The 14,085-nt window shown below is 37.1% G+C and overlaps 1 protein-coding gene across 1 annotated transcript in view; it reads left to right on the forward strand.

Moving 5' to 3' along the window:
- MYO9A (myosin IXA) overlaps positions 1-14,085 on the forward strand; it is a 183,603-nt gene that overhangs the window by 25,199 nt on the left and 144,319 nt on the right. Inside the window, exons 8-9 of the mRNA XM_068964194.1 lie at positions 8,341-8,430; positions 13,136-13,252. Of these exons, the coding sequence (XP_068820295.1) occupies positions 8,341-8,430; positions 13,136-13,252 (207 nt within the window). The remainder of the gene's footprint in view (positions 1-8,340; positions 8,431-13,135; positions 13,253-14,085) is intronic.

Raw genomic sequence — 14,085 nt, forward strand, 5'->3', positions numbered from 1 at the left:
TGTAGGTTTGCTTTTTTCAGAATGTTACATAATTAGATTCATATAGTATTAATATATCATGTTTTCAGACTTACTTGTTTCACGTAGCAGTATACATTTAAGATTCATCCAGTGTCTTTTCCTGGCTTGATAGCTCATTTCTCTTTATTGCTGAATATTATTCCATAATGTGCATATATCACAGTTTCTCCATTCACCTATTGAAAGTGAAAGTGAAAGTCGCTCAGTCGTGTCCGACTCTTTGCGACCCCATAGACATTACAGTCCATGAAATTCTCCAGGCCAGAACACTGGAGTGGGTAGCCTGTCCCTTCTCCAGCAGATCTTCCCCACCCAGGAATTGAACTAGGGTCTCCTGCATTGTAGGTGGATTCTTTACCAACTGAGCTATTAGGGAAGCCCACCTATTGAAGAACATGTTAATTATTTCCAGTTTTTTTTTTTTTTTTTTTTTACAATTATCAGTAACCTTTTTTTTTCTGTTAAAATATCACTTATTTTTTAAATCTTGGTTCATATACTGCTTCATCGGTTTTAACTGTATTAAATGGTTTAAACTGATTCCATCAGCATAGAACAATTTGCTTCTCCTTAGCATAATTCAGTATTGGCTTTGTAACATAGTTAATTGTTTACCAGTTTGTGTCCATTATAAGGTAGTGGCAGTGTTCTTTGAGATCTGTGGATGTGCTTATTTATCTAACCTTACAATGTTTTATTATTTTGTACATACCTTGCTGTTTGTTTATTAACTTTAATGGAATGAGTTAGCCTGGTAGAAGAGGCAGGAGGGAGTACTTTAAATTGGAACTAGACTCACTCATTAGAAAGGAGTTCCAAAATGTGAAGTGTGGTATCTGAAAGCTGTAATTTTGAAGGTCATGAGGGTCAGAAAACAGATCTTTCAGACAGGACTTCCAGGTGATGTTTTAGTCATTCATTTTGTATTGTGGTAATACAAAGCATTGTGGCTAGTGATCTTTCTTAGAAGTTTAGGCATTCAGCAAGTACCAAGGCTTCTAGTCCAAGTGAAATATTTCTTTTTTGGTGAGAGACTAATAAGAGCAATTTAGGAAATTTAAAGAGGCACTCAGGTGTTTGCGAAAAAAGGAGTAGGGGGCCGGGAATCCAATTCTGAAAATTGGGCTTACCAGTGTTAAAGTTAGACTAACAACTAAGTGTGATTTGATAGCAAATCCCACCTTTTGAATTCAAGCTTCTCAAATTCCTTCTTGTTTGGAGTGGTTCCTCTTTCTAGTTTGGAGTGGTTTGAGGAGTGAAGTTTTAATAACGAGTTCTGAGTTCAGTCGCTCAGTCGTGTCCGACTCTTTGCGACCCCATGAATCGCAGCACGCCAGGCCTCCCTGTCCATCACCATCTCCCGGAGTTCACTCAGACTTATGTCCATCGAGTCCATGATGCCATCCAGCCATCTCATCCTCGGTCATCCCCTTCTCCTCCTGCCCCCAATCCCTCCCAGCATCAGAGTCTTTTCCAGTGAGTCAACTCCGCATGAGCTGGGCAAAGTGCTGGAGTTTCAGCTTTAGCATCAGTCCTTCCAAAGAAATCCCAGGGCTGATCTCCTTCAGAATGGACTGGTTGGATCTCCTTGCAGTCCAAGGGACTCTCAAGAGTCTTCTCCAACACCACAGTTCAAAAGCATCAGTTCTTCGGGGCTCAGCCTTCTTCACAGTCCAACTCTCACATCCATACATGACCACAGGAGAAACCATAGCCTTGACTAGACGGACCTTAGTCGGCAAAGTAATGTCTCTGCTTTTGAATATACTATCTAGGTGGGTCATAACTTTTCTTCCAAGGAGTACACGTCTTTTAATTTCATGGCTGCAGTCACCATCTGCAGTGATTTTGGAGCCCAAAAAAATAAAGTCTGACACTGTTTCCACTGTTTCCCCATCTATTTGCCATGAAGTGATGGGACCGGATGCCATGATCTTCGTTTTCTGAATGTTGAGCTTTAAGCCAATTTTTTCGCTCTCCTCTTTCACTTTCATCAAGAGGCTTTTTAGTTCCTCTTCACTTTCTGCCATAAGGGTGGTGTCATCTGCATATCTGAGGTTATTGATATTTCTCCTGGCAATCTTGATTCCAGCTTGTGTTTCTTCCAGTCCAGCGTTTCTCATGATGTACTCTGCATAGAAGTTAAATAAGCATGGTGACAATATACAGCCTTGACATACTCCTTTTCCTATTTGGAACCAGTCTGTTGTTCCATGTCCAGTTCTAACTGTTGCTTCCTGACCTGCATACAGATTTCTCAAGAGGCAGGTCAGGTGGTCTGGTATTCCCATCTCTTTCAGAATTTTCCACAGTTGATTGTGATCCACACAGTCAAAGGCTTTGGCATAGTCAATAAAGCAGAAATAGATATTTTTCTGGAACTCTCTTGCTTTTTCCTTGATCCAGCGGATGTTGTCAATTTGATCTCTGGTTCCTCTGCCTTTTCTAAAACCACCTTGAACATCAGGGAGTTCGCAGTTCACGTATTGCTGAAGCCTGGCTTGGAGAATTTTGAGCATTACTTTACTAGCATGTGAGATGAGTGCAGTTGTGCGGTAGTTTTAGCATTCTTTTGCATTCGAAGTTTTGCATTTGAAGTTTTAATAATAAGTAGAAAGAAGATATCTTCAAAGTCAAGGAGCTAGAGAAGATCTGACAACACCTATCAGAGTGTCCTGCCTATAGTTAGACCATATTTTTATTTATCATTATTTTTTATTAAAAATGTTTTTTTGGCCCTAAGGCTTGTGGGATTTTAGCTTCCCAAGTAGGGATTGAACCTTGGCCCTTGGCAGTAAAACCACTGGGTCCAGACCACTGGACTGCCAAGGACTTCCCCCATGAAGTTTATGTATTTATTTTATTTACTAATTTTTTTGCAGGGGCTGCACTGGGTCTTCATTGGGCTTTCTCTAGTTGTGGCGAGAGGGGGCTTCTCTCTTCATTGTGGTGCACTGGCTTCTCATTGCGATGGCTTCTCTTGTGGAGCTTGGGCTCTAGCAGGCTTCAGTAGTTGAGGCTCTCAGGCTCTAGAGCACAGGCTCAGTAGTTGTAGCACATGGGCTTAGCTGCTTCGTGGCATGTGGGGTCTGCCTAGACTAGAGATCGAACCCGTGTCCCTTACATTGACAGGCGGATTCTTAACCACTGCCCCCAGGGAAGTCCAATAAAATTTAAAGACTATTTGGAAAATTATAAAGGTAGCTGATTAAAATATGAATTCAGTAATATTTTCTTAGGTTGCTTATTAAATCCAAATAAGATTAGTGTATTTTATGTGATTATGTTATGTGTGTAGACTTGTGTGTGATCATTGTCAAGTTTTAGTGCCAGCATTAAATCAGCTTCTTAAAATGAATTGGGTAGTTTTCCATTCTTTAAAATCTTTTTTCTGCATTTAATAGAAGAATCATCAGCAAAGAATAATATGTTTGTTAAAGATATGAATAATATCAACCCTATGACCAATGGTATTTAATATTCCTCCAATTAGTTTTGTGTTGACTGATTTTTCAGGATTTTTAAATCTGGTTTGAGTTAATTTTGATGATTTGTATTTTTCTGGGAAATAACTGTTGATTAAATGTTTAAAGCTCACTACTTTTTTATTCATTGTGAATACTTTGTTAATGTTTTAATTATTTTTCTCTATGATGTTAGCTTTCTATTCATGTTTCTTAATGTTCTTTCTATTCATGTTTTCTTTTGATACATAATTTGTCTTTCATTTCTTATATACTTATTATGTATTGATTTATATTTTAACATTTTTTCTGTTAAATTATGAAAAATTTTAGAATATAATATATATGAAAAAGGTATAATAAATACCTGTAGACTCAAAATATTATCCAAGTAATAAAGTATTACATGTAATTGAAGTCCGCTGTGTACTTTGCCCAGCAGAAGCATAAATACTACTATGAATTTAGTTTTTTCCCAAGTTTTTATTAATTGAAATTTTAAATGCGGTCAAAAGTGGAGAGATCCCCAAGTACCCATTGTTAAGCTTCATCACTTATTAATGTGGCCCGTCTCTTTTCATCTGTATCTTCACCTCTGTTCCTTCCCAATTCTTTTAAAACAAGTTCTGAAATAAAATCCCAGTTATCTAAAAGATATGGGCTATGTTTATAAAAATATTCATAATAATTAGGAAATTACTGTATAGCACAGGGAATCCTACTCAGTACTCTGTGATGGCCTGTATGGGAAAAGACTCTAAAAAAAGGTGGCGATATATATAGATATAAAAATATGGCTTCCCATGTGGAACAGTGGTAAAGAATCTGTCTGCCAGTGCAGAAGACGTGGTTTTGATCACCTGGTTGGGAAGATCCCTTGGGGTCAGAAATGGCAACCCACTCCAGTGTTCTTGCCTGAAAAATGCCATGGACAGAGGAACCGGATGGGCTGAAGTCCATGGAGTTGCAAAGTGTCAGACATAACTGAGTAGGCATGCAGATATATTTACAATGGATTCACCTTTCCACACACTCAAAACTGACACAACACTACAAATCATCTATACTCCCCCCCCAAAATTTTTTAACGTTATTAAAACACCTAAAAATAAGTAAGTTGGTTTTTAGTCTCAGCTATATAGTCAGTGTTCAGATTTTCTTTTTTTTTTTAATGATTTCCCTACAATTTCTTGTTTTTCATTGAGTTATAATTGACATACATCTTTCAGGATACATAGTTACAAAAAGTTTATTTTCTTGTGATTAGGATTTCTAAGACCTCTTTTAGCAGCTTTCAAATATGGAATACAATTTTTATTAACTGTTGTTACCATGTTGTGCATTCCATTCCCATGACATGTGACCTTTATATTATATTTGGAAGTTTGTACCTTCCACCTTGAATTTGTTGTTGTTGTTCAGTTGCTCAGTCATGTCTGATTCTGCCACCCCATGGACTGCAGCATGCCAGGCTTCCCTATCCTTCTCTATCTCCTGGAGTTTGCTTAAACTCATGTGCATTGAGTTGGTGATGCTATCCAACCATCTCGTCCTCTGTAGCTCCCTTCTCCTCCTGCCCTCAGTGTTTCCCAGCATCAGGGTCTTTTCCAGTCAGTCAGCTCTTCTCATCAGGTGGCTAAAGTACTGGAGTTTCAGCTTCAGCATCAGTCCTTCCAGTGAATCAGTTCAGTTTAGTTCAGTTCAGTTGCTCAGTCATGCCCAACTATTTGCAACCCCATGAACCGCAGCATGCCAGACCTACCTGTCCATCACCAACTCCTGGAGTCCACCCAAACCTGTGTCCATTGTGTCAGCAATGCCATCCAACCATCTCATCCTCTGTCGTCCCCTTCTCCTGCCCTCAGTCTTTCCCAGCATCAGGGTCTTCGCATCGGGTGGCCAAAGTATTGGAGTTTCAGCTTCAACATCAGTCCTTCCGGTGAACACCCAGGACTGATCTCCTTTAGGATGGACTGGTTTGATCTCCTTGCAGTCCAAGGGACTCTCAAAAGTTTTCTCCAACACCACAGTTCAAAAGCATCAATTCTTCTGAATATTCAGGGTTGATTTCCTTTCAGATTGACTGATTTGATCTCCTTGCTGTTCAAAGTATTCCCAAGCATCTTCTCCAGCACCATGGTTTGAAAACATTAATCTTTGGTGCTCGGCCTTCTCTATAGTCCAACTCTCATGTCCGTACATGACTAATGGAAAAACCATAGCTTTGGCTATATGGACATTTGTTGGCAAAGTGATGTCCCTGGTTTTTAATATGCTATCTAAGTTCATCAAAACTTTTCTCCCAAGGAGCAAGCATCTTGTAATTTCATGACTGCAGTCACTGTTGCAGTGATTTCGAAGCCCAAGAAAATAAAATCTGCCACTGTTCCAATTTTTTCCCTATCTATTTACCATGAAGTGGTCGGACCAGATGTCATGATCTTAGTTTTTTGAACGTTAAGTTTTAAGCCAGCCTTTTCACTCTCCTGTTTTATTTTCATCAAGAGACTCTTTAGTTCCTCTTCTCTTTCTGCCCTTAGGGTACTGTCATCTGCATATCTGAGGTTATCGCTATTTCTACTGGCAATCTTGATTCTAGTTTGTACTTCATCCAGCTTGGCATTTTGCATGATGTGCTGTCCATGTAAGTTAAATAAGCAGGGTGACCATATACAGCCTTGACATTCTCCTTTCCTAATTTTGAGCCAGTGCATCGTTCTATGTCCAGTTCTAACTGTTTCTTCCTGACCTGCATACAGGTTTCTCAAGAGGCAGGTCAGGTGGTCTGGTATTTCCATCTCTTTAAGGTCTTAATTTTCCAGTTTGTTGTGATCAACGTTGTCAAAGGCTTTAGTGTAGTCAATGAAGCAGATGTTTTTTCTGTAATTTCTTGCTTTTTCTATGATCCAGTGGGTGTTGGCAATTTGCTGTCTGGTTCCTCTGTTTTCTAAATCCAGCTTGTACAGCTGGAATTTCTCGGTTCACATACTGTTCAAACCTAGCTTGAAGGATTTTGAGCATTACTTTGCTAGCATGTGAAATGAGCACAACTATATGATAGTTTGAACATTCTTTGGCCTTGCCTTTCTTTGGGATTGAAATGAAAACTGACCTTTTCCAGTCCTGTGGCTACTGCTAAGTTTTCCAAATTTGCTGGCATATTGAGTGCTGCACTTTAACAGCATCATCTTTTAGGACTTGAAATAGCCGAAATTCCATCACCTCCACTAGTTGAATTTAGTTTTTATCATTCTCATTCTTATTTTTATATTTTCAAAATGGATAGATGTGTCCATGAAGAATATATAGTTTTGTTCTGAATGTTTTCACACTTTATATGTGTTATACTATATGTATCATTCTAAAACTTGGCTTTTTGAGTTCATATTTTGTTTTTAAGTTTTTTCAGTGTTGGTTTATATATTCTAGATTCTTCTCTGAGCTGTTGTATAAAATTCTCTTATATGAATAAAACATAATTTTTCTTTTTTAGTGGGGAGTGAGGTTATTTGTAATTTTCCATTTATAGATAGTACTGTGATAGGCCTTGTACATATATCCTTGTTAATATGTGTGAGAATTATTCTAGGGTATAATTCAAGGAGAAAAATCTTGGGTATGGTATATACACAAACTGAGCTTTATTGTTACTGACATATTACTGTCGATAGTGATTATACCAATTTATATAAGGGTATGGAAGTCATCTTTGCCCATGTTGTTGCCAGTTTACATTTGTTTGTTCCTTTAAAAACATTTCTTATATCTGTTGCATAGGTCATTTGTTTTCCGATGTTCAGTTTTAATAATAATTGCTTGCATGAAGAAATACTCCTCAGAATATTAGTGTTTTTTTTTCTCATGTGTTTTTTCTTAGTTTTGTCATTTTGTGTAATCTGCATTATCGATAATTTGATTCTTGAAATATTTTAAATATCTGAAAAGTTGAGGTTTTTACATTTAAACTTTGGCTATTCATCTTGTGAAGTTAATTTGCCTCAATATATTTCTGTTTGGAATCTGAAGATTCAGCAATGGATGCTCCAAAAGAAGGTTTATTTTCTTTATGGTGTAATATTATTTTAAAACATGATTGATCTGTTGTGAGTTTGCTGGTGGCAGGGTAACGACTCACTGTTGTTTTAGAAGTATAAAAACATGAACTGAAGTGATACATGAGAAATTCATGATTATTTTGGCTTCTATAGAGAGAGTAAGAATAAAGGAAGCATAGCTGTTTTAAAATTTAACATCTGTAAGTGAAAATAAACATCTGAAACATCAATAACTATCCATTGCAATGTTCCTGGAATTCAAGAAGTATTGTTGGGATGTCCCTGGTGGTCCAGTGGCTAAGACTCCATGCTCCCAAAGCAGGAGACCTGGGTTTGGTTACTAGTCAGGGAGCTCAGACCCCATATGCCACAACTTAGACTTGGTGCAGCCAGATAAATTCAGTTAATAAGTAAGAATTAAGAAAAAAAGTATTGTTATTTTTTAGTCCTTGTATCCAGGTTGTGGGGTCATGACTGACTGTCTTAAAATACTTTTTGTGCTATTGTATATTTTTCATACTCTGCACAATGAAACATGTTTCTCTGTTATGATCAGAAAGAAAACTTTAAAAAGACCAAACTGTATTTTTACTCTTTGTGTCCTTTTTGTGGTGAAGAAGGGTGAGTGGGACACTTAAATTCCACTTTGGCAATAATTAAATTGCCCAGTATATTCTCTTTCTGTTTTTTCTCTATTGCATATTTGCATTTCTCATTATTTTTTTCTCTGTGTGATGTTTCAATAAGTAATTCAACCATTGTTATAAATCTTATATTGAATTTACTTTTCTGCTTTATAGGTTAAAGAAGAGATGCTATTCGAAGCACTAGTTACAAGGAAGACTGTGACAGTGGGAGAAAAGCTTATTTTACCATACAAACTGGCAGAGGTATGAATAGATTTTCTTTGAAATCAGGGAACTCTAAATGCTTTTTGAAGTTTAGGTTTATATTCTTGCTCTTAATAGAATGAAAATGACAGTAGTGTTGATTGAAATATTTTCTGGGCTCTTGAAACTTGATTATGAATTTTCTATCAACTTCAGTTCAGTTCAGTTGCTCAGTCATGTCCTACTCTTTGCGGCCCCATGAATCGCAGCAGGCCAGGCCTCTCTGTCCATCACCATCTCCTGGAGTTCACTCAGGCTCACGTCCATCGAGTCCGTGATGCCATCCAGCCATCTCATCCTCGGTCGTCCCCTTCTCCTCCTGCCCCCAATCCCTCCCAGCATCAGAGTCTTTTCCAGTGAGTCAACTCTTCGCACGAGGTGGCCAAAGTACTGGAACTTTAGCTTTAGCATCATTCCTTCCAAAGAAATCCCAGGGCTGATCTCCTTCAGAATGGACTGGTTGGATCTCCTTGCAGTCCAAGGGACTCTCAAGAGTCTTCTCCAACACCACAGTTCAAAAGCATCAATTCTTCGGCACTCAGCCTTCTTCACAGTCCAACTCTCACATCCATACATGACCACAGGTAAAACCATAGCCTTGGAAACTTTTAAAGTTGAATGTGATTTTAAACAGTATGCTTACATTTTTCTCTAATGATCTTAATCTCATCATCATTCAAAATTTTCATTTGATTTATATGGGTAAGTAGCAATATTTGACACAGATGATTTTTCCTTCTTGAGCACATCATATCTTCTGATACATCATACTCTTGGGTTACTTTTTCATTGTTGGCCACTCCTTTGCAGTTCTTTTTGTTTTTTTTTCTTCTTCCTGACTCTTGTTCATAAAGGATGGGGTTCCGTAGGACAGTCTTTGTCTTTCCTTCTGTATACTTTTTATCTCAGTTGTCTCACTCGGTCCCATGGCTTTAAATATCATCTGTATAGTAAGGCTTCCACTAAAGTTTTATTGCTACAGGGAGCCAATATTACTGTTTTACCACCAAAGTATATGAAAGTGAAGTGAAGTGAAAGTCGCTTAGTCGTGTCTGACTCTTTCTGACTGAACTATGGAGTCCATGGAATTCTCCAGGCCAGAATACTGGAGTGGGTAGCCTTTCCCTTCTCCAGGGGATCTTCCCAACCCAGGGATGGAACCCAGGTCTCCCACATTGCAGGTGGATTCTTTACCAGCTGAGCCACAAGGGAAGCCCAAGAATACTGGAAGTATATAGGAGTAGGAAAATTATTGAAAGGTCTACTCCTTCATGGTGAAATTTTACAAAAATGATGAGAAATCATAGCAATGACTATTATAAAGATAGGATAAGAATATGAGACTAGAAGACATGGAGGTGGGAAAATAGTAATTTAAGTGTAGAGAATGCTTTCTAGTCAGATGCTGATCCATTTATCCCATTTTTTGGGGTCTCTCCTGATTGTACCTGTAAGTCCACATTTCCTCATTATTCAGGTATCTTATGTCATATTTCATAGTTGCCAACTTTGAGAGTGCCTTTGTAGACCACAGAAAAGGTCAAACCATTTAAGAGTTTTGCTCTTCTTTTACATAAAGGTTCAATGCTTTTATATTTTCTTTCTAGACTTTTTTGATTGTTAAATATTTGTTATGTTTATTTGCATCTTTTAACTTTAAATTCAGCTTTCTGAGATTATTTTTGTTGCCCCTGTTTTATTTTGGTTTATGTTTGTTTGGTCTGGAAGATCCACTGAAGTAGGAAATGGCACCCCAATCTAGTATTCTTGCCTGGAAAAATCCATGGGCAGAGGAGCCTGTGGGCTACATCCCTTGGGGCTGCAAAGAGTCAGACATGACTGAGGGACTGAGCACGTTTGTTTGGTGTATTTATTTATTTATTTAGTAAATATTTGAAACAGCTTTTTGTGCCTAGAATTGTGCTAGGTATTATGGGTAAAATGAAGAGCAGTCCTTAAGGATTTTAGTATTTTATCTGAAGAGCAATGGAAAGAAGTGTTTTAAGCAAAAATGTTGCCTTAGAGTTTTTTTTTTTTTTTTAAGGACAATCTGACAGCTATGTGAACAATCAGTTGGAGGAGAGTGTGTTAGTTTCCTGTAGCTGGGTAACAAGCTTTAGTGACTTAATACAACCCAAAGTTATTATCAGAAAGTTTCCCCGGATCTGGGCCTGGGTTAGCTGGGTCCTCTACTCAGGGTTTCACCAGGCTGAAGTCAAGATATTCTTGATGGCTGTTTTTTAATCTGAGACTCAACATCCTCTTTCAGGTTCACAATTTGTTGGCAGGATTCACTTCCTTGTAGGACCGAAGTCCATAGTTTCTTGTTTGCTGTCAGGGGCCATTCTCAGCAGCTGGAGTGTACTTGACATTTCCTGTCATGTGGTCCTGTACACAACATGGCAGTTTGCTTCTTCAGGTCCAGCATGAGAACCTCTGATGCATGCGCTCACTCCCTAGTAAGCCACCTCTACCTGGGACAGTATCTCTTGGGTTAACTAAAAATTTCAGCTGATTTGGGGCCATAATTATATATTTAAAATCCCTTCACTTTTGTCATATAACATAAGATAGTTATAGGAGTGAAATCCATCATCTTTACAGTCCTGTTCTCTAAATCCCCTGCTTTGAGGGGATTTAGAGAGGGAGGGGATTTAGAGAGCATGTATACCCGGTGATGGGAGTCTTGGGAACCATCTTAGGATTCTAACACAGAGGACAAGAGTGAATATGCAAAGATGAGTTTGGAGGCTGTAGTAGTTTCTGCTCCTGAGGAGAAAGATGCTTGCTGCTGTGTCTAGAAAGGTGACATTCTGATAGGGAGAAATGGGTATATTTAGAAAGAAAAAAAATTAGAAGATTAAGTCAACAAGATTTGGCAATGAGTTCTTAGTGGGAATCGGGGAGGAAGAAGGAGACGTCAGGCATGAATCCTGATTTTGTGGTACATACAACTATAAGAATATTGGTAACATTCAGTGAGACAGGAAACACTAAGCAAGATCTGTTTGAGTGGGAAAATAATTGGTATTTGGGCTAAGAGTCGGACACGACTGAGCAAGTTCACTTTCACTTTTCACTTTCATGCATTGGAGAAGGAAATGGCAACCCACTCCAGTGTTCTTGCCTGGAGAATCCCAGGGACGGGGGAGCCTGATGGGCTGCCGTCTATGGGGCCGCACAGAGTCGGACACGACTGAAGTGACTTAGCAGCAGCAGCAGAGCTGATTGAGGTCAAGCTATGACAAGACTGTGTTTCAGAGAAAAGAGGCTAAAAGTGTAATATTGGGAATTATGGTGCAAAAAGGCATATTCATATATTTGAATTTTTTCTGAATCTTTTAATTTGATATGAAGAGTTGTCCTTTAACAAAAAATTCAGCTCATTTATATTGATTATGGCAACTGGCATGTTTTCTTATTCTATGTTTTAAAATATTTTGCTTTTGCTGAATTTAATCAGGTTTTCTTAATCCCATGTTCCCCCCTCCACCCCTCAGAAGCATAGAATGATTATTCTCTCTATATATTCTGCTATTGATTTTCTTGATATTTTAAAGATACGTTGTTGATCACTTGCCCAAGAATAAAATTTTAGGTCCACATTATTTTTTCTCTCAGAACTTCTAAACATTTTCCAATTATGTTCAAGTTTTAATTGTTGGATAGAGAATTTGATACCTGTTTTCTCTTTTTCTGTGTAGGTAATAGTGTGTTCTAGCAACTTGAAGCTTTTTTTTTCACTTAAATTCAGAAATTGATTCATCATTTATATGTAGTCAGTTGTAGTATTGTCTCCATTTTACAGTTGTAAGAAAAGATTGTAGCCTAAGAGTTTCAGCAAGTTGACAAATTTCAAATTGTTAGAATAAGTAAGAAACTGACATTGGAATATAGTCTAGCTCCTAATCAATGCTCTGTACCTACTCTAATATATAAACTTCAAAATAAGTCCCTAAATAATAAATACATAAATTATTACGATTTGTTTTTTTAAGTGATAGTATTCAGTTGTCTAAGACATGTGCTTTCCCAACCCTCTTTTTAGGTTGTAGTGCCTTCTAAAAGTTGAATTTTCTTTAAGTAATATTCTTCATTTTTTAGATCAGTTTCAGGTTTTCACAAAAACTGAGAATATATACAGAGTTTCCATAAACTGGGGAAAGCTGGAGGTGAGGGAAAAAAACAAATCACAGTAACTCCATAATGAAAGAATTGTCAGTGTTTGGGGAAGAAGAAATTCTAGATGTTACTCTGGATGACAGGCTGAAGACAACTAGGAATGTAATTGTGGTGATATTACTATTGTTTCAAGTGTCTGACTAGGATTCCACAGATAACTGATGCTGTTTGCTAGCAGGTTTATTCCTATGCCTAGAATATTCTTCCTCACTTTAGCTGGCAAAGTTCATTTGTTAATAAACTTCCTATTCTACTTTCTTTACTAGATGAAATATATACCCCAATTTTTAGTAAAAACTATTTTGAATTGAGTGACCTACATTTTGCTTTTTTAATCTTTCATGGCAGTTTTAGCCTGGATTTCCTGAGTTTGATTAAATTAATGAGTATGTATAGAAAACTTCAATTATAAATTATATATATTGAGATAAAAATTAATTTCTATTTCAAGATAATAAGCTTTTTTTTTTCCAAGATTGTTGCCAATTTCACTTGGATTCCTAACTTTTTTTTTTCCCCCTAGGCTGTGACAGTGAGGAACTCTATGGCTAAGTCTTTATATAGTGCCCTGTTTGACTGGATCGTTTTTCGGATTAATCATGCACTTATGAATAGTAAAGATTTGGAGCAAAATACCAAGGTAGACATATGTTGGACTCTAATATATTTTTCCTGAAAAACTGTTTTAATAAAATGGTTAATGCATGACATTTAAAAACACAGAATTATATATAGCAATAAGTATCACCTTATAGTATTTCCTGCTATTTCTCTCCTTACTACTGTTTCTGTGATCCTATTCAGGGAAACCGTTCTTTCTGTGTGTCAAAGCTTTTACTCTATGTCCTTACCTTACTGTAGATGTACCCCTACAGAGTTGCTTTTAAATGTAAAAATAGGATCATGGTGCCTGCATTGTTTCTAATTTGTATTTTTTTAACCTAGCTGTGTCTTGATATATATCTGGACCTCATTATTTTTAATATTGTAACATTATATAATATGCATATGTAGCATAAATTACCCCATTCAAATACATTTTTTATTGTTATAAATGATTATGTAACAGATACCCCTTGTGCATATTCCTTTAGGATAAAATCCTCAAATTGTTGGACTTAAGGATACATAACTATTTAAAAAGTTTGGTTGCTACTGCTAAGTGGCTTTTCAAAAAAAGACTACACTTCGTTAGTGATGAATGAAAGTGCCTGTTTCCCTGTAACTTTACTCAGTTGAATATTATCAGTATTTTCATCTTGCTAATCTGATGAGGGGGACTATTTTATTACGAATTGTTTCAGTGTTAGATGAAAGTCAAGTATCTTCTCATGGTTTCTCTTTTTTATTTCTTTTCTTTATTATTTCTTTATATATTTTTGCTATTTTTATCTCATTTGTCATTTTATTACAAGTCATTTTGGATATTGCAGAGACAAAGTTTCTGATATATAGTGCAAATATTTTCTCTTA

Source organism: Capricornis sumatraensis, chromosome 2, assembly GCF_032405125.1.
Source record: "Capricornis sumatraensis isolate serow.1 chromosome 2, serow.2, whole genome shotgun sequence".
NCBI lineage: Eukaryota > Metazoa > Chordata > Mammalia > Artiodactyla > Bovidae > Capricornis > Capricornis sumatraensis.